This window comes from Stegostoma tigrinum, chromosome 11 (genome assembly GCF_030684315.1).
Source record: "Stegostoma tigrinum isolate sSteTig4 chromosome 11, sSteTig4.hap1, whole genome shotgun sequence".
NCBI lineage: Eukaryota > Metazoa > Chordata > Chondrichthyes > Orectolobiformes > Stegostomatidae > Stegostoma > Stegostoma tigrinum.
The window spans coordinates 43851446-43873339 of NC_081364.1; the positions used below are offsets into that span (position 1 = coordinate 43851446).

Here is a 21894-nt window from a genome sequence, read left to right on the forward strand (position 1 = left end):
AGGTAGATCACAGAAGCATTATCAGAAAAAAAGAAGCAAAACCTTGGTAAATTCCATGGTGGGGGGGGGGGGGGGGGTGCAATTAAAATGGAACAATAATTGAAGAATGGTGTTTGGACATTTCAGGTGGCTGCCCACAATGCTGCCTACCGAGGTGAATTGGCACAAGTCTTTGTAGCACTGCAAGAACATTAATCACATTTAAAGTTGTGGTTTGCTGTGGACTAGAAACCCATGTAGGTCAATGGACAGAGGAATTCAGGGTGAATGGAGCACAGTGTGATTTGGGATACAAGCAGCAAAATAACTCAAGTTTACAGAGGGTGAGAACTCAGTGGCCAACCCAGAAAACAGTAGAGCAGTGAGATGATTCAAAATAATTCATTGATGAGAATTTCAACACTAGTTTGAATAAATTAAGCAAGGAAACAGGTGATATTACAATGATGGACGTTGGTGGTTTGCTGATGGAAAGGAAACACAATCAGATGTTCCACTAAAGACCAGCCTGGATGCTGTAGTTAAAAACAGTCTGGTTCAGTTCATGCCTTGATCCTTCTGCACGTACTTTTGGCCATTGATTTTAAGAATAGCAAAATAAGAAGATGACATTCTTGGTCAAGGTTGATACAAATGTCATGAAATTTTATTTGATTGTATCCAAGTCTAGAAGTTTGAGAATAATACCCATGATTCAAACCGTGACAACTGTTGATCAGAGATATATATGACTGTTCGTTCCTTCTATGTTAGTTTATGATCTGACTTCTGTAGTGGGTCCTGATGATCCTATTTATAGAATCATGGAATCGCATAGCCCAGTGGGAGGCCATTTGTCTGTCATACTTGTGTTGCTTTTTTGAAAGAGAAGTCGAATTTAATCCCACAGCCTCACTTTCTCTGGTGACTCTGCAAATTAGTCCTTTCCAAATATACATCAAGTGCTTTGTGGAAGGATGTTGCAGGCTTTAATTATTTTCTGTGCAAAAAAAATTATAATTTCCCTTCTATTTCTTTTATGAACTGTTCCAAATCTGTGGCCTCTCATTATTGATCCTTTTGGCAGAGGAAACAGTTTCTCCATATTTCTTTTATGATTTTATATTCATTTTATAGTTTATATATCCTCATCACTTGGAATATTTTTCTTAAATCTTTCTTAATTCTTTCCATCTCAAGTGAGCACTCACAGCTTCTCCAATCTCATTGTCACTGAAATCCTTTGACCATCACTTCATCTTGCAAAATCACCCCTTGATGCTTGCTAAGGCCTTGATACAGTTTTTGAAATATAGAGCTCAGATCTGTGTACAATTCTGCAGTTTGTTGTGTCAAGGTTTAGCATCCCTTGATTTTGTATTCAATACCCTAACAAGGAAGCTAATTATCCCATATGCTTTCTTACTACTATAATGTGCTTATGTCCCTAGTATTATTTGCACCGACAACCTTAAACTGATTGGTCTGCAGTTGCCAGGTTCTCCCATCTCTTCTTTTTGACTAAGGGGTTACCACTTGCAGTCCACTAGTCATATGGCACCATACCCATATCTAAGGAGAGTTGAACAGTCATGGTCAGAACTTCTCCTCTCTCCACCTCTATTACAATAGCATCTGAAAACCTAGTGGTAAAGGTGGCTATTTGACCCATGTATCAGCATTAGCTCTCTTTTTAAAATTAGTAACCGTCTCTTTTCCATTTAGCCCTGTATATTGTTTCCAGCTAAATAATCATGTGATGCTCTTTTTTTTGTACTTTCTGGATTCTAACTCCTCATTGTGTGTCAATGTTTCACCTCACCTTGTATGTGATTTTTTTACAAAGCGTTTTAAATCTGTACCCTTTGGTTGTTGGTCCATTTATGAGCAGGAACATTTTTGCCCAATCCAAATTGACTAAACGGTGGCATGGTTGCTCAGTGGTTAGCACAGCTGCCTCACAGCTCCAGGGACGTGTGTTCAATTCCACCCTAGGGAAACTGTCTGTGTGGAGTTTGCATGTTCTCCTTATATCTGCGTGGGTTTCCTCTGGGTGTTCCGGTTTCCTCTCACAGTCCAAAGATGTGCAGACTAGATGGATTGGCCAAGCTAAATGTTCAGGGATCTGTAGATTAGGTGTGTTAGCTGTGAGAAATGCAGGGTTACAGGGAAAGGCTAGGGGAATGGGTCTGGGTGGGATGCTCTTTGGAGGGTCAGTGTGGACTTGTTGGGCCAAATGGCCTGTTTTCACACTGTAGGGATTCTATAACCCTACATGATATGAAGACTTTTATCAAATTTCCTCTTAGTCTTCTCCTCTCCAAGGAAAACTGCCTCAACCTCCCTAACCTATCCTCATGACTCAAGCATCACATCTCTGGAACCATTCTTGCAAAACTCTTCTGCATTCTTTCCAATGCATCACCAAGAACATAACTTTTTATTTTTCTGTATTTTTGATTGTGGAATGAAATGGGTAAATGACTGTTTTAAAACTAAGGATTGTGGAAAGTATTGATTGGTCTGACTCACTACAAATTTGACCAACTGACGGTTTTATTCAACAGACACGCGCATTGATCATTACACTCTATCAGTATAGTTAGCCTGGTCGGGAGATGAAACTTCCATTTACAGAGAACTGGCTAGGCTCTTCGGGTCCGTGTGCTTGTAGTTTTCTTGTAGTGTTAGTCTTGAGTTCTGCTGCTGGGAACAATTCACACTGATCCCTTTATAGGTCCTTTACTTAAACCTCATCTTTACTACATCCTTTTCTTGTTGGCTAGTAAGTGACTCAATTATTCTTTTAACTCAATTAATGGTTCTTCTTGCCATGCAGCAGTTTGAGATTGTGTCATTTATTTTAACTCAATCAATAGTTTACCTGGTTTATGCCATAGTTTTGATCTCAGCAGAAACAGTTGAACCATTTCTTTGGTACTTCACTCATGCTCTGGGGCCCTGTGGACTATTAACCACTGTATTTCATTCCACTTTACAGCCCCTTAGTCAACAAAAGAGTTACTGCATTCTTTGAAAACAAGTCAATTGGCACTCGCTGTCGGTGCTGTTAACACTGACCTCTTTGGAAAGTTTACTACATATGAGTTTGAGCCTGACAGTGTGTTTGAAGGGAGACTTGGCTGGTAACAAGTAGCTTATTGGTCTTTAGACTGGTCACCAGTTGTTGTTGACAAAGACCATCTTCCTGCCAACAACCGTGATTGGTAGCTGAGCAGCTTGGGGCAGGTGAATATTTGGTTTGTAGCTATTGGATCTCCATAAAAGAAGGAGCTGTTCTTTTCTCTGAAGTTAAATAAAAAAGCTTCAATCCTGAAGAAAACCACATAATCTCCCCTCATCGAATATTGTGGGCTGTGGCATTAAATCAACAAATCAAAAACTTTATAAAAGTGAACTAGTTGTTCTGTGCTTCTTGCAAGAAAGTAGAAGTATCTGGAGAAGGAGAATTGAGGAGCAACAAGTCCTAAAAAACCATAAGGATCATCTCAGTGAACCCTGTGGGACGGGAACCATTGAATTACCTTCCCAGCTTTTCCGTCCTCTCATAATACCCGTGCGTTTTTATGTCTGTCAGTGTCTGTTGATTATGTGTGTGTAGAGGAACTTGTTAAGGGGTTAGGGTTTTAAATTGTAGATGTTTATGATGTCAGATCATAACTGTCTATCTGTTGCTAGAATCTATTTAACTTTGTAATGGCTTTGGACATAGCAGGTCTTGACCTCTGGTGTGCTACCCCAGTGAGGCATACCAAAGTTTTGGGACTTGTCTGACATCTGTATTAAACAGAGGAAATGAGGGTTTGGAAATGGAATTGGTACAAACATAGCTGAAGGAAAGTCTTGTTATGTATGGCATTTTAGACATGACAGTGGAAATAGCAAAGGACTTGCTTGGTAATTTGTGGATAGCATTACTTGACAGTTATGAAAACAGATGTAATTAAGATTTTAGCATGGCAGTTGGATTTAAAGGAAATAAAAGAGGTATCAGGGAGCGAAACATTGTAATCAGTTGCTATTCGGATATGGTTAAAACAGTGTGGGCCTGAGGTGAAATTGAAGAAACTAGAAATGGCAGAAAAAGACCAGGATGGGAAGATGACAATAGAAATGTAAAGAATGGAAATCAGAAACTAGAATCAGATTTGCAAAGGGAAAGCGAAGTGAGAGCACATGGGTATAAACTCAAAACATTAGAGCTGAAACAAAACAGGAGATGACAGGTGCAAACGCATGCCCTAGTGGGTAGAATCTCAGTTATAACTTGAAGTCCAGTATGGAAATGTTTAAGTTTTCACAGGTCCTACCAAAATTTGAGGAAAAGGATGTGGAGCATTCTGCATGCCATTCGGGACAGCTGAATCAGGAAAAAGAAAATTAGATACTGCTGATACAGATTAAATTGACAGGTAAAACACAGGCAAAGTATGCTTTGCTGTCAGAGGAGCTTCCTCTATTTTAACTTTAGTCACTTTTACTTATTTTCACTTTACTCTAGTGCTATTAACCATGAATTGGAGATGAGTAGAAAGTAGAATTTTCTTACTTTTATAAATCTCAAATTTGCTCCCTTTCTTATACCAGTAGCTTTTTACTTTCCTTTTCCTAGTATAGAAAACTACATTTTTACGCTAACTGGAGTTGAAATTTGGTCCCTGGCAGTAGCTGTTTAACAAACATTCAACTGACAAATTACCGGTGATGTCGTTCAACGATTTTCAAACTCAGCCATGCTCACTGGAATGGATTCCCCTCACAGGTTTGACCTTTGTGCCTCCAGAGGGAAATGAAAGACACTGAGCCACTGCCTCATAATATTACCCACCCCATAATATTATCTCTTGCAGATTTGACTCTTCTGCCCTCTGGAAGGTAAGTCACCAACTTAGAAGCATCCCATTTGCATCAGGTGACTTGTTAACATTTGAGTAATGCCAACCTATTGAACAGCTCCTTTCTTTATATTATTATACTTCCCACTCTGTTCGGAATGAAGGCTGGCTAAAATAATAGCTTAATGTAAATATTATAAACAATTTGCACTTCTGTTTTAAATAGTAATTTAGACTATCTACTGTAGCTTAACTATTCTCTGTTTTTATGCATTATTTATTGTTTATTCGCTTGCTTTTTTTTTGTTCACTAAATTTGCCAGACAGCATGAAATGAGACCTAGTGCATTTTATGCTGTGTTGCTATTTGGACTTCCCAGAAAGATCATGTGAGAGCATAGGATATGTTGAAAAGTTGAAGAAGAGATTTCTCTTCATTATTTTGGGAATGTTATCTTTAAATCCAGCTATTCAATAGGATTGTTAATGATATTCTCAACATATGAACAATAAAAGAAAACAATTTAAAACAGCATAAAATATAGAAGCTGAAGCATCTAAGATAAGAAGAGAAAATGAGACCCCAAAATATAACATCTCCATTAACTTACCCCTTTCAGCTCTGAACTATTAGTATTCAAAAATTTGCAATAAATTGGTAGAAATTGTGTTCAGAAACCACAAACATTGGTAATCACACTGTGCATACATTGCTCTTGTAACCCCTTTGAACAGGAAGGCTTTTTTTCCCAGAAGATGAATGTATAGTTCTATTTCCATTAATAGCATAATACAGAGGTTAAAGGATAATTACTTAATTAATGCATATGAAATCTGACTCACTATCTCTGATGAACTCTAATGATGTCTGCTAATGGCTTTTCCACTTTAGTTTGGCACCAGATAAAACAAATCCTTTATTGTTAAAATACTTAGTAATGTGATTTTTTTCTGTTCAATACTTCCTCAATTATTAGTAGATGTTTTGAACCTACTTAGATAAAGGTACATTGAATGAATCACCTCTCAGGATTTCTCACATTTCTGTAGCCTGTAAAAATAAAAGCTTCTGGTGACATGCAAAAATAAACAGCAGGAACTGGAATATTAAGTGACATCAGTTGCTATCTCATCCTCAATTCATTTCTTGCCCATACTTTCCATTATCTGAAATATGTTTGTACATTGTGTTTCTAACCATTCGACAACCGTTAATTCATGTGCCAGCATAACATGATACTGTGACCCATTGACAAACACGTGTTCTAACTTTAGTCAGCATCAAGACAGTATGTCATTGGCAGGGTGTGGGAGGAAAGATTTTATGTTGTAGAAATTTTTTTCCTGCCATTGAGTTCTACAGGCTGGGGTCGGAAAATCACATCTTCAAACCAATTGCTGCAGAGATGAGTAGATGTGCAAGAGTGGTGAACAGGAGTGGAGTTCGGAAGTATAATTAAAACCAACAAGCTTTATATCATATAAATTAATGCATTAGTGCAAATGTAGAATCTTCTTATTTGACAGCATTTGGAGAACACATTGGAACTCAGTAATCTAGCTTGTAAACATGATCTATTTACTTTGGTTAGTATCATAAGCCTACTAAATAAAGCTCAAAAGCATAGTCATAAATAAATTGACCTTGAAAGCCAGACAAAAAAACAATGATATTTAATCATAATTCTGTTCAAGGTTCAATCTAAAATTGAAATAATGAAATCTAAGCTGTTTCATTTGTTTTATGCTGTTTGTATGCATAATTTTCCATCGCTAATCTGGAAATGGTTTCCTTCAATTCTTTTCCAGCCTCTGTAGTGATGCAGAAGTGGTGGTGCCATATGAATCCTTGCCTAGAGGGCGAGGAATGCAAAGTTCTTCCAGATCTTTCGGGATGGTCCTGCAGCAGTGGTAACAAGGTCAAAACCACCAAGGCAAGTAAATTGAATTAGCAGCCAGTCAGACTCTACACTGATCTTAAGTATGAGGTCATTAAACAATTCTCCTAAAGGTTTTTCTCTATTATGAAATAATAAAAACTGTTACTTTCTATCTGCTAGACATTGCAGAATATTAAGTGTCAGAATGTTCATTGCTATACTTGTTAACAATGAATGATTTACACAGACTTGTTAGTGATATTGCTGAGAAAAACTGTATAAACTACATGAACATAATTTTTAAGAAAATTTTAGCACTGATAAAAGATGTATTTATAATTTGGGAGGTTTTTGCAACAATCCAAATGGCAACAGCCAATATTTAATTTGAAATTTTGCACCAAATGTACATTTTTCCTTTTCATGGCAAAGTAAAATCTATTATAACAGCTTAAATGATCAATGTTGGAAATGAATCAGTCCCTAAAGTGAAGTGAATCTCCTTTGTGTCAAGTAAGAATTGTTCACAAAATATAGCAGAGTATATTTGTGGTCATAATCCTGTCAACAGCTTGCCTGCTATTATTGGAATTCCGTTAGGTTTTATTCTATATAAAATAGCTACTATGGGCTTTATTGGTTCTAGTTCCTTTTTCTTTATTATCATTTATTACACATATTTAACAATACAATTAGTGCCCTATTTGAATACCATAATAAATCACTGTATCATTGTGTGTCTATTTTAGAATTGTTCCGATACTTGGAACCTACTGTGAAATGCTGTGTGTTTTCAGCTATATAGCTATGAATGGAAATATGGAACTTTGTATCTTATTCCTCAATTGAGGATGCACAGTAAATTAATCCATATTGCTGACAATTTGCACAAATTAAGATCAATTTTGTTTTTGATAATCATATAAGCTGAAAATATGCGTTATCCATATACAGGGTCATTTTTGTGATTACATCTTTAAGGATAAAACTGAAATTGCGCAATTAAATGGAGTCATTTTTTAATGTACACCTATGGTGAGTGGTGGCTGATGATCATTTTGCTACATGATAGTGTCTCACCACAACAGCTTGTACCTTAAAAGTTGGCCTCGTAGTCCTGCCGTCTTACTTTTATACAGGCCAAGACAAAAAAAAGGAATCTGCTTGTTTTGTGTATGCTTTTGATGAAGGAGCAAAAAGATGAAAAATTGATAACACCAGAAGTTACCTTTCCATAGTTGCATTGTGTTCTGATATAGGCTGTTTGATTTTTAATGCAGGTTCAAGCTAGACCTATTAGTTAAGACCATTGCTTATTTTTAAACTATGTATGATGCTAAGGCGACAGAGCAAAATGTGCTAGGCTGCAGGGTCTATCATCTTAGTCAAACACTAACATGTGATTTCTGAGGTTGCAGTAATAGCACAACTGACCTCAAAGGCCTATATGGAACTCTCTTGTTATAACCATTTAAAGGTAGAACCATCAGTGTCCTGCAATTATAGTTCATATCATTTCTATTTATAGCATTGCCGGCATCTTCGCAAGATTGAAGCATTTGCAAACATATATAGCCAGAATGAATTAATGATCCATCTTTCCTTCCTCCTGAGCATCACAGATGCTTGTTCTCAGCCAATTCAATTCACTCTACATGATATTAAATGGTTGAAGGCACTGGTTTCAGCTAGGGCTATGTGCCCCAACAATATCTTGACCGTAGTTCTAAAGAATCCAGAATCAGCTGTACGTTCATTGAAAATAATCCAACACAACTATAACACAGGTATCTAATGAAAAATTGGCCACTGATATTCTATTGTTAAAAAGCAAGACAATTCCAATCAAACCCATCAGTCTCTTCTCAGTCATAGCAAGGTCATAGATAGAAGTTGTTAATGAAAGTGCTAACAAGTGACACTTAGCAATAATCTGTCGATGAATGCTTAGTTTGGGTTCCATTGGCCAACTTTGCTCCAGTCCTTTCTAGACCCTTGGCCTAAGCAAGGAACAAGCTGATTTCCAGCACTTAGCTGAGAATTACTGCCTTGACAAGGCAGTATTCAATGAAGTGGCATTAAGGAGCAAGTGTAATATTGAAGTCAATGTGAATCAGGAAAAAAATGCTCCAAATATTAGACCCATACTTATCAAAAAGGTAGATTTTTGTATTGTTTTGAGGCCAATTAATTCAGGACATCCCTCAGGAACTCAACATGGTACCCTAAGCCCAACTATCTTCAGTTGCTTCAACAAGATCTTTGCTCCATCATATAGTCAGAAGTATAAATGTTTAATGGATATACAATGTTCTGCACTATTAGTGTCTCTTCAGATACTGAAGCAGTCCACGCTTGCATGCAGCAATATCCAACCACACTCAAGAAGCTTTACACCATCCAGAACAAAGCAATCTGCTAGATTGGTACAACATCTACAACCATTCACTCCCTCCGCTGCTGACACAGAGTGGCAGTATTGTGCACCATCTACAAGATACACTGCAGAAATTCACTAAGGCTCCTTAGAGAGCACTTTCCATATTTTTGGCTACTATGATTTAGAATGAAAACGGCAGCAGATCGTGGAAAGACCACCCACCTGCAAGTTCCTGTCCTAGGTACAAACCATCCTGACCAGGAAACATATTGCTGTTCCTTTCGTGTTACCGGATCAAAATCCTGGAGCTCCCTCCCTGACAGGAAATGGATTGCAGTAGTTCAGGAAGATAGCTCACCACCATCTTTCCAAGGACTTTTTAGGTTAAGTAATAAATACTGTCTCAGCTCGTGAAGTCCACATTCCCATAAACAAATTTAAACAATAGTGAAATACAGGAAGGCTGTCTAAGGGCCATCTCACTGTTGATTAATTGGGCTTCCCACTTATGACCTTCCTACCCAATTAAATGCCACCCTTGTGGCTGAACTCAACATGGACAGGATACAAGGTTCAGTGCTTTCACTGTGGATAGTATTTAGAATGTTATTGTATGTTTGTGTGACCACAAAGTGAATGCATCACTTGGACTTGATCAGACCAGGATACAGTTATTTTGCTGCTTCCCATACTTCTGAGGTCAGTGTGTATCAGTGGTTTTGGAAGCAGAAGCCATTCATCAGCATGTTGATTGATGTATAGAGAGCTTCCCAGTGGTGGCTGTGCTGCCGAGAGGGAATATTGATGGGAAGGTGAGTTCACCTTCTGTAAGGTTCCTCTTTACATATTGGGTGCCTCCCACACATCTAGTACCTGCAGTTGCTCACTTCCCCAAAACCTCCCTCAATTATCCATAAAGAATACCGGAGATGTCTCCCCACCCACTTGTCTCACCTTCCCATTCTGTCATAAGACTCTAGACTTTCCTGTTCTGACACTCTGGGACTTGGAATCTGGGGTTTGGGCACTCAGGAGATATTTTATAATTCTTAACAATGATCCAGTCTTTTGAGAAAGAAAGATAATGGGAAGGATGCACCATTTGTGGCTAACTAAAGACATTAATGATAATATCAAATTGAAAGTAAAGACATACACTGCTACAAAGAATAATGCAGTAAATGAGAAGGCAACTGTTGGGGATAAAAGGCATGAACGAGAAGGCAAATTTAAAAATGTCATGAGTTATTCTTATGATTGTTTTGGAAGACTTTTGTTTTATTTGTTTGTTTATTTGTTTTGAATGTGGACATCCACGGCTAGGTCAGCATTTATTGCCCATACCTAACTATCCAGAGGATAGGTAAGAATCAACCACAGTATTGTGAGTCTGGAATCGCATGCAACCAGACCAGGTAAGGATGACAAATTTCTGATGTAGCTTGCTATTTACATATTTGAGTATTATTGTCCATTTATCATTATGAATATAATTATATTTCACCAGCTGTTGTGTCAAGTCAACATGACTGAAAGCCACATATCATGAAGATTGTAGATATTTTCTCGTCACTTCAGAAAGATTGAAACTCTATTTCCCGATCTCTGACAGCTAGGCAGATGAAACCTCCTATGATTTTGTAGTGCCTCCAATGCTGCTGTTACGAGTTGGCCCCTCTAATTCTCTCTATCTCTTTATTGTGCTTTACAACTTCAGTAATAAGGGAAGGAACAAACCCATGAGTGAGTGTAATGGTGTATGGTCACTTGATAGATGGCATTTATATGGTGAGGATGACAATTAGTGATGCATGAAATTGCATAATGATGGCTGCCAGTCACTGTGGTGGATGCACAGATGTGTCAATGAAAACTGAGAAGGATTGGCACACCTACAAGACTAGTGTCCAACAAGTGGTACAGTGGATTTAATTGAGAAATAAAGTGAAGGGGAGGGTTGATGTATACAGCAGAATGTAGCTGTACCTGCAACGGCGCTCACCTTTCCTGACCAGGTTCGGTTTTTATGTGGCTTCCAGTATTGCATTCAGAAATGTAGCAGGACCCACAATCACAGCTTCTTTGTTTCTACCACTGGTTTCTTCCTCCCACTGCTTGGGGAATTGTGTACAGATGGAGGAGATTGGAACAGAAGTGGATCATTCTGTCCCTTGAGCCTACTCTGATGTCCACTATCAGCGTGGCTGACCTATGTATATTTCAAATGCCATGTTCCCATCTACCTCTGATAATACTCAATTCCCCTGTCTAACAACATTCTATCTACCTCTGCCTTAGATATAGTGCCAACAGGGCCATTAGATATTTTGAGGCAAAGAGCCCCAAAGGTGCACAATCTTCTGAGAGATCTCTAATTTTCAAAGCGTATCCATTAGTTCTCAACTCATCCACAAGGGAAACATCCTGTCAACCCCCACATTGCAAGACCATTCAGGATCTTATACACTTCACTCGAGTCACACATCTTTCTTTAAAACTCCAGTGGAAACAAGCCCAGACTGTTCAATGTTTCCTCATAAGTCAATCCATTCATTCCAAATACCAGTCTAGTAAATTTCCTCTGAACTGCCTCCAATGCATTTTTATCCTTCCTTAAACAAGAGATCAAAACTACACCTTCAAGATGCAGTCTCACGAATGCACTGTATAACTGAAGTGTTATGTTCATTTTACGTTCAGTTCCTCTCATTAAAAAAGAATTGCATTCTATTAGCCTTTTTGATTATGTGTGTACTTGCAGGACACATGTACTGGAGCAATAAAATCCCTACACCACCTTGGAATTCAGCAGTTGTTCTCGTTATAAGTTATACAGTAGCCTACGTTTTTATTCATCCTCCAAAGTGAACTACTTCATACTTTTCCAGATTATACTCCAACTTCTATTTTTTCTTTGCTTACTCACTAAATCTTATCTGCAAGCTCGTGTCTTCTTCGCAGCATACTTTCCTACCTATCTTGGCATCATCTTGAGTTTATCTGCGTTTGCCATCACTGATGTCATCTAAGTCATTGATGTGAATTGTACAAAGTTGAAGCCTGGGTGCAAAACCCTGTGGGATTACACATATTACATCCTGACAGTCAGGTGAAGAGTCATTTATTGCACATCCTCTGTCTTCTGCCAGCTGGATAATCTTCTATCCAAGCTACACCTTGAACTTTTATTTTCTGCAATAACCATTGATGTGGCACCTCATGAAATGCCATCTGGAAATTCTAGTACATCTCCAGGCTCCACTTTTTCCAAAGCATATATTACTCCTTCAGATTACTCTTATAAATTGGTTAAACACAACTTCCCTGTCACAAAACCATGCTGATTCTTCTCAGTTAGCTTCAGTTTTTCCTAATTGCATAACTATAATCTCTTTGAGTCATTCTAACGCCTTTCCCATGACAGATATCAAACAAATTGACATTTCCTTTCCTGCTTTCTGCCTCCTTCCTTTCTTGAATAGGGGATTTGCTGCTCTCTAGTTTGATCAAATCACCTTCCAAGAATCCAAGGAAATGTAAAAACTGGTGCATCTAATTCATTAGTAAGTTCTTTTAAGACCTAGACTGAAGTCCATGTGAATCTGGAGTCCTCTCAATTTATAACTTTATCTGTTTATTTAGCACCTTTTCCTTCATGATTGTAATTTCACAAATTTCTTTTCTTCCTTCCACCACCTGAATTACAAGTATTACTCAAATGGTTTTGAGTCCTCTCTAGTGAAGGCAAAAGCAAAATGTTGGTTCATTCAATCTGCCATTTCCCTATTATCAATTACTAACTCCCCATTCTTAGTGTCTGACGAAACAGCAAACATTTTACTTAATCTAACTCCTGCCATTCATTGTTACATTCTGGCCATTTTCACCTTGTACTCTGAATTTTTTCTCCTGATTAACCTTTTAGTCATTCCTTGCTGTTATTTATATTCTGACCGATCATGTAGCCTGCCACTCATAGGCATGTTTTTATTCTGAATATTCTGATATAACCACTTAAAAATCTATCACTGTGGCTCTATTGATTTGATCCCTACCCTATTGTACCAGTTCATTTCAACTAGCTTAGCTTTCATGTCTACACTGATCCTTTATTTAGGTTTAAAATACAATCTTAGATCCTATTTTCTCCCTTTTGGACTGAACGTAAAATACAATCATGTTACGGTTGCTGCTACCTAGAGGTGCCCTTACTTGAGGTCATCCATTAATGCTGCCATGTTACACAATAGCAAGTCTAATAATAACCTGCTCTCTGATCAATTCCAGAACTTGCTGCTCTAAGGAAATGTTTGAGTATTCTGGATATGACTCCTTATTCATGCCATTACTGCCAATCTAGTATTTCCAGGTCACATGTATCTCCCTCCAGCACTTCAACAGAATATCACAGGAGGAACCAGGGAACTGTGTGTGGCCTTAGAATGTATCAACATTATTCTTTAACTTCATCCTCTCTGCTTGTCAATTCCGACTCTTAAGAAAATGCATCTTTGCATTTCTTCTTTAAATATTGGAACTGAGATAACATCGTATAGGTCCCCATCAAGCCTGCTGCTGTGAATTAAATCACAAACCAGAAATAAAATTAGAATGAGCTGACTGCTTTTAAAAAAAACACTGGATGGTGCATTGAAAACCTCCCAGATTTCACACACAACATCAGATTCCCTTCATCTCCCAGGTTAACATCCTAGTCTACAAAATATTGAAAAATTTGTATCCTAAAGTAAGAAAAAATTGATTGAAACATTGATCCAAGTTATGGTCAAAGAACAGTAAGATGTTTGAAATTTAGCCCGATCATTTGTTGTATAATTGTATCTAATAAACATCCCCATGATGATACGAAAATATGTTTAAACATCTGCAACACGAAAAGATGTTCAAAACATTGAAGAAAATATTGAACTGCAGTTTTTGTGGAAGAAGCTAGTCATCTGTAAAAACAGATAAAACTAGTTTTATTCTCTACTCTTGACTACTAGTGAGGTAAATTCATATCAAATGCTGAAAATGAACATTGTAAGGTGTACGCTCCAAGTAATGTACTATGACAAGCTGTAACTGTTTAAAAAACTTCGAAAATAAATAAACTCATCACATTAATAAATGTGGGGTACTCCTTCAGATTTAATTAAAGTGCATCAAAATATCCTTTTGTTCTCACAGAATAAGCAGAGAGAACAGTTTCCAACGCAGGGAGTGATTCAGTGGTGAGCAAGTTCAATAAGGAAAGACAATTCTGCAGTCTCAATTCTGAATGATTCATTTTTAAAGCAGTGAGGAAGTAATCACACCATGCTTTTCAAATGTGATACTCTCCCAAGGTGTGATTGAGGTATATTATTCCAGATAGTTTAGTGTGAAAGGACCATCTGCATCAAATGAAGAGTGCTTGATCATACCATAGCCTATCTTCAGCTTAGTATAATTGGATATATATTGTAGGTTATAAATAAGATGGACCATGTTCTTAAGCAGTAGCCTTTTATATTCAAGTGTAGCATCAGTCAGCAAAAAACACAAGGGAATAAGTTTTTTCTTATCCTTTGCCAGGTAGCTCATGATTTTCTGTGTTTTGAGCCATAATACTAATTCTAAAGACTTTCAGTCTATGGAATTGCCCAGAAGCTATGATTAATCTGCTCTGAAAATATTCAGTGCACAGAATGTTAATGCTCAAATTGTCAATCACATTATCTACTATAGTTGAATTTCTATACTCTAATGATTATTGCATGTTGTTTTTTATGGAATCCTATAAGATGAATTGCCTGTAGCAATTTAACACATTCTGTTGAAAAACTCTAGAAGGTGCATAAAAAGCACAGGAGATTGCAGGCATTGACCTTCATTCCCTCAAGAAATCTCATCAAGATGAATTCAGTACTCCAATCAGAACTATAGTAGCTGTGACTTAGCACAGTTTGACTTCTGGCCCAGTAGCGGCCAGAAAATCTACAATAAAAGTTCTGACATTTCTGCTAATTTTAAAATGTCAGCCTTGGTTCAATGATAGCTATTTTGAGTCAGAAGGTTGTCATTTTAAGTCGCACTCCATTAAAGGCTAGGACATTGGTAGGTTACAGAGGATATGTTGTGCTCTTAGACACGTTGCCCTTTGGATGAGATGTTAAACTAAGACACAGAGCACAATCATAGGAGGCCTGGAAAAGTAAATGGATTGTCAATGACAGATATCCACTGCCTTCCTACCTCTTCTCAAGCAAACTCTGGGCAGAAAGGACCATGGGTGACCTTCTGACCCTGTCTCCCCTAAATCCTGAAGTGATTAATTCATGCTGTTAAAGGGCTTTTGCCTGTCTGGCTTACAATTATCTCAGCTCCAGGCCTGAAAACTAACAGCTTGCCTGTCAGTTTGATTAGGGGGTTTGATTTACACAATTTTTTACTTGATGGAAGAAGTCGTAGACAGGAGTAAGAAGGGTGGTCTCTGACAGCCACTCCCTGTCCTTGTTTCTGAGGCCACGAACTCCTGCTCACTACTGTCGTACCAAACAACAATTTGTCCCTGGCCCTGGCACTTTGGGAGTCTAGGATGCAATACCAGCAGTAGCCACACCCTCTTCCATGGTGCTGCTGAGTGCTGTTGCCAGCATTTCGTATCCCAGGTTTTCAGTCCAGAGGAAGGCCTGCTAGTGCTTACATATGTACTTGATTGACACAAGATCCAGCAGATCTTTCTTCTAACAGTCAGTGTACGTGTCTCAGTGCTTTATCAGGCAGCTTGAAAGTCACCCAGCTAAGAAAGATTTCACCCACTATCTGTGCTCTTGCCTAAATTAAAGGATTGTTTGGTAATCTTTGTTAAAAATGTAAGGGAATTCACCCTGTATCCTAACTAGTATTTATCCCTCAACCAACATCACTAAAACAGATTATCTTGCAATTGGTCCTGATGGCTAAATATTCCAAGTCTGATTGATTAAGAATTTCCAGTCTCCTTTTAGATACCTTCTCCATTGAAGATTTTGAGACAGGGACCTCCTTTAAAAACAGAAACCAATGAATATAGCTGTGGAGAGGATTGGTATGAAAGTCAAGCCACTTTTTACAGCAGTAAATGTCCTACATTCTGTGATGGAAGTGTCCAGCAGCACAGTCAACTTGCCAGCTCTTGTCAAAGGTTAAGTATGTAAGGTCAGTGTGGTATTTTAGTGTCAAGTGGTTGAGGATGGCCAAGGGCTAATAGGGTAGGATGCCAGGTGGGTAAAGTCAGTTAGGTGAGTGGGAATTCATGTTAAAGCTTAGAGTGGTGTTGTGTTCTGCGGTACCAAGATAATTAGGTCAGGCTAGTGTGGCGAACGTGGGTGAGTAGAATGCAGGGTCACGTCATGAGGTAAGGGTAGATCGATTCAAGTTGGGTCAAGAGTGGTTGTCTGGATGAATGTATGAGGTTGGGAGCACGGGAATAAGAGAGGTGCGTTGTGAGTCAAGCTTAATTGTTGCCCAAGAGTTAAACTAAGTTTTAAATTCCCTAACTTTTCCTGTCTTGGTATTGAGCTTTCAAATTCTCCTACTTTAAAAAAGATTCTTTTGGAGATTTTTTTTCACTCATGGGACATGGGTGTCACTTGCTGGGCCAGCATTTATTGCCTGTCTCCAGCTGTCCTTGAGAAGGTGGTGCTCCGGTATTTTCTTGAACTGTTGCAGTGCATGTGCTGTAGGTAGTTGCCTAATTGAAAATTCAATTTTCTGAGCAATTCACTGATGTTAGCTGTGTTTTGGATTCTGTAATGCTCCCCAATGTGAATCTCCTTTCTATTCTGCAGAAACAGCTCTCTGGCCATTGACATATCCAGACCTAGACCTTGTTCCTGCTTGTGCATTCTTCACAGAATATAAAATGGTTGCTGAATTTCCTACATCTGAATAGGGACTGCACCTCACAATTAATTAATTAATTGACTGCAGTTGGAGCAATTTTGAACATCCTGAGGTTGTGAAATTGCAAAATTCGACAATACATAAAGTATGTTCTGGCTGGACCATTGCTTTGAATGAGAAAATTGCTTTTGGGGATGAGTTCTTAATAAAGATCTTTGTTGTTCGTAAAATTTGAGGGGAAGAGACCTGCAAAATTAGGCTGTTGAAAATCTTCCTTCATGACCCAATCAATCATGACCATAGAATGAGCTTTGGTGAATGATATCTCCAATCTTGATAGAATTAGATGATTGTATTGCTGAAGTTCAATCATCTCAGTCATGGGACATAGCAGCAGGAGTTCTTCAGGATGGTATCCTAGGCTCAACCATCTTCAGCTTCTTCATTAGTGACCTTCCCTCCATCATTAGGTCAGAAATGGGAGTGCTCACTGATGATTGCATAACGTTCAACGCCATTTGTAACTCATTTGTTCCTCAAGCAGCCATGTCCAAAAGCAGCAAGACCTGGACAATATTCACACCTGGACTTGTAAGGAACATTCCCTCCAATTTTCTTTCCAGCATTCCAGCACTTGTGCCAACACAAGTCTGCTAATAATCACCACATGAAGTTCAATGGCATTACCACAACTGAATTGCATATTAACAACTTTCATTAATCAAAAACTAAACTGGACCAGCAATATAACAACTGTGGTTATGAGTTGTTGTACAGAGACTGGGGATTCTGTGGTGAGTAGCTCAGACTCCCAAGCCTGTGCACCATCTACAAGGCACAAGTCAGGAGTGCGATAGAATAGAGTGCAACTCCAACAACACTCAAGAAGCTTGATACTATCCAGTACAAACCTTCACTTGTACTCAGTACATGATCTTCAACATTCAGTCCCTCTACCACTTATGCACAATAGCAGCTATGCATTTCCTGTCTAATTTGCACTTCAGTATCTCACCAGTGTTACTTTGACACTATCATCCAAAGCTGAGATCCCTATCTAAGAAGGACAAGCACAGCAGACGCATGGGAACAGCACCATCCTGACTTGGAATTGCATCCTTATTCCTCATTGTCACGAGTCAAAATTTTGGAACTGCCCTCTTAAAAGCGCCATCCACAGCACAGGGATTAAATGTTTTAAAAGGGAAACTCACTGTTATCTCCATGAGAATAATTGGGGAGGGGTGGAAAATGTTGGCCTAGCCAATGACAATCAACTACACTCCATGAAAGAATAAGTAAAAGGTCCATTATTTCCATAAAACTGGCATGTTGTCACAAGCGGTATTCTCCTTACATAGCCAAAAAATATGGTTTAGATATCTTATGGAAAGCAGAAGCATGTCGACCTGTGAAAGTGATGATATAATGAGTTACAACGAATGAAGAAGACATAGGCTGAATCTTTGCATAACAGTGCCTCACCATGCGGTTATTTGGTTTGAATATTATGATAGAATATTATGATAGAAATGTGTATTCATGAGCGAAACTCTAAGACTCTTGTTTTCTCTGTTATAACTCTGTAGTAAGGCATATTTTGTTTCAACTGGGTAATATAAACTCCGGTAGGAGCAAATCACTGCAGATGCTGGAAGCTAGACTCAAGACATTAGCTTGCTTTTTCTCCAAGGATGCTGCCTGACCCGCTGTGATCTCCAAAATTTTTTTTTATTTTCAGTATAAACTCAAGTGCCTGAATAGAGAGCCAAATTGAGAGGATGAGTATTCATTTGATATTTAGACCATTCAGAAATTGCCAAGGCTTGGCTTCGGTGAGGTTAAGGTCACAAAATGTAAGTGAATGATCCTATTCTTCCCGCCCTGATCTAAAAAAAAGGAAAAGCATAAAAAAAAGTAGGTTTGGACGAGAAATGTTCAAGAGGATTAAATAGGTGGTAGATGATACAAAGTTTAAACAATACACTGTTATTGAGATTTCTATGTTAAATAATAAAAATGTATTGGCTGCACTCAAATAGAGACTGTGTAATCTTCTCTCATTGATAAAACAGGGCATTTCCAGCTATTTCTTTCTTTGTATTGGAACATGTTAGGGGATAACACTCAAATGGCATGTTTCAGAAACAGCCATAGAAATCATACACATATCGTTGACTTAACAAGAGAAGAATTAGGCATAAGGTTTCTGAAAATGGTTTTGACTCAGAAATACATTTCCCATATTAATACAAGGGGAAACAGTAATAGTATAATAAATCTTTGTGAATAAAACCATTATACATCCTCAAATTTAAAGTAGTGATTGCTTGCTGATTTTTGACAATACTAATATTGAAGCCATTATTAACGAACTATTGCAATGGATTAAAACAATGCTTATAGAAGAACCTATTCCTTATACATAACACTACACAAACTCAAAAGGCTTGATAAATAGTTGCAAAGAAGATGACAGCAGATAAAAACACAACTGAACAATTGGCCTCTGTAGAGTGAAAGGTTAACCGTACCTTTACTCTAAGAATAGTGCTATATGACAATGATATCCGATCACATGGATCCATAAGGTCCCAGAGAGATCTCCGTTCTTACCATCTTTTGGAGATAGTTATGCCTAATAAAGCCTACTATTTTTCACTCACCTGGTCTTACTGTGTGTGGCACCAATGATCAGATCCATGGAATCAGAGGCAAGCAGCAAAGTCTGCCTGACTTGAAGTCCAGTACCACTTCAGTGTTACAAATGGAGGATAAAACCAGCAATCAAACTGCCAAAGCAGAGGAGAAACTTGAAGAGAAGCCCAGCAGCAACAAGGAGCAATAGGTGACTTACATTAGAGCTCAACCAAGCACCAGACCACAGAATGAGAAAACATGTGCAGTGCTGTTTGGTTGAAACCCTCAGCAAGGAACACAGCAAGAACAAGAAGAATCATCCATGGTGGGTCATATATTCCTGCAGATTAGAAGTCTCGTCAGAAGTTGATAATGAAATGAGAGGTAACCCACACAATACTGAAAAAGGAACAGAAAGAAAAGAAACATCTTGGATACCATAGCCCAAATCACAGATATACTAATGTTGAAAAAAGCCTTGACTTTACTAGATCCCTGTGAGCACATGCAGGACCCTAATCAAACTATGTTTTGGGTAAACTAATGCCCATGGTCTAGCAGGTACCATACTGTTTCAGGGTTCAACAAAAAAAGTCAAAGACCAAGTCAGTGTATTAATGCATCTGACTGACTCAGTAATACTGACGCAAGATTGTTAGACATTAGTTTCAGTAGACAAGGCTTGTCAGAAGTGACTGCAATCAATGATGATGCAGTTTAAGTCTTCAACTCCTATTTCAATGTAAGGCATAACCCCATTTAGACCAGGAAATGTTTAATTCTTGCAAACAGAAGTCAAGAGTAGCCATTGATTATTTTATTAATGATTTAAATCATCTTGTAGATAATTGGCAATATGGAATCTTGAAAGATGACCTCGTATAGTAGTATTGTATTGTATCATATTGTAGAGAGGATGTAGGATGAAACTGTATCAGCATTTTTGCAGTGTAAAAAAGATCTCACATTATCAAAGCAGTACAATTTGCCAGATAGGCTGAATCTCACAACCAGGCAGTTTTATTATGGGCAGAGAATTTCTCTAGGGTCACCCCACTCAGTGTGACTCAGTCCAGTAGGCTACTATGTGCTGGGGAGACAGCAGCCAAAAGGTGAAGGAAGCAGTGCTCCTACTATAGCTGCTTATCCATATCGTGGCAGCAGCAAGTTAAGCACGAACCTTGAACAGCTTACAATACTGAATGCTGCACATGCCACATATTATGCCATTTTCAGATGTCTTGCCAAAGTACCACAGGAATTTTTAGCTGACGGCATGTAAATTTAAAAACATACCTCTTTGGGCTTTAACTGTCCAAGAAGTTGATGCTACTGATGGTCAAGAAACATTATCATTATGGGAAATGATACATTCACAAGATGTTTCCTGGTATGCAAAAAAACATGGTTAATGGTGAGGAAACTAATTTTACATTCGGTGCAAGGACAAACATAGCTATTCTTTTAGATTTGGTGTAATAATTTATTAATTTCTCTCACATCAAGATGCAGGAAGAATTACAGAAAGAGCAAAAGGCCTGACGCAAGCTATTCTTTCCTGCAATGGGGGAAGGATTATTCATGATTTGAATGTTCTTCTAATCAACACTATTCTTTGTTAAACAGTTGCATTAGTAAGTTTGAACCTTGTGTATTTGCCACTTCTGCAATGATTGAAATTGACCCAATGGAAGATATTACAGGACGGAAAACAGAAATTGCTGGAAAAACTCAGCAGGTCTGGTAGCATTTGCTGGGCTGAGTGGTGTAAAATGGAGTTTAATGCAGAAAAGTGTGAGGTGATTCACTTTGGAAGAAGTAACAGAAATACAGAGTACTGGGCTAATGGTAAGATTCTTGGTAGTGTGGATGAGCAGAGAGATCTCGGTGTCGATGTACATAAATCCCTGAAAGTTGCCACCCAGGTTGATAGGGTTGTTAAGAAGGCATATGGTGTGTTAGGTTTTATTGGTAGAGGGATAGAGTTTCAGAGCCATGAGGTCATGTTGCAGCTGTACAAAGCTCTGGTGCGGCCGCGCTTGAAGTATTGTGTACAGTTCTGGTCGCCACATTATAGGAAGGATGTGGAAGCATTGGAAAGGGTGCAGAGGAGATTTACCAGGATATTGCCTGGTATGGAGGGAAGGTTCTATGAGGAAAGGCTGAGGGACTTGAGGCTGTTTTTGTCAGAGAGAAGAAGGTTAACAGGTGACTTAATAGAGACATATAAGATGATCAGAGGATGGATAGGGTGGACAGTGAGAGCCTTTTTCCTCAGATGGTAATGACA

The 21894-nt window shown here is 38.3% G+C and overlaps 1 protein-coding gene across 3 annotated transcripts in view; it reads left to right on the forward strand.

Moving 5' to 3' along the window:
• Window positions 1-21894, forward strand: part of tafa4b (TAFA chemokine like family member 4b) — a 313786-nt gene that overhangs the window by 185715 nt on the left and 106177 nt on the right. For all 3 annotated transcript variants that reach the window (XM_048548249.2, XM_048548250.2, XM_048548251.2), the window contains one exon: window positions 6645-6769. In XM_048548249.2, coding sequence (XP_048404206.1) covers window positions 6645-6769 — 125 coding nt within the window. The remainder of the gene's footprint in view (window positions 1-6644; window positions 6770-21894) is intronic.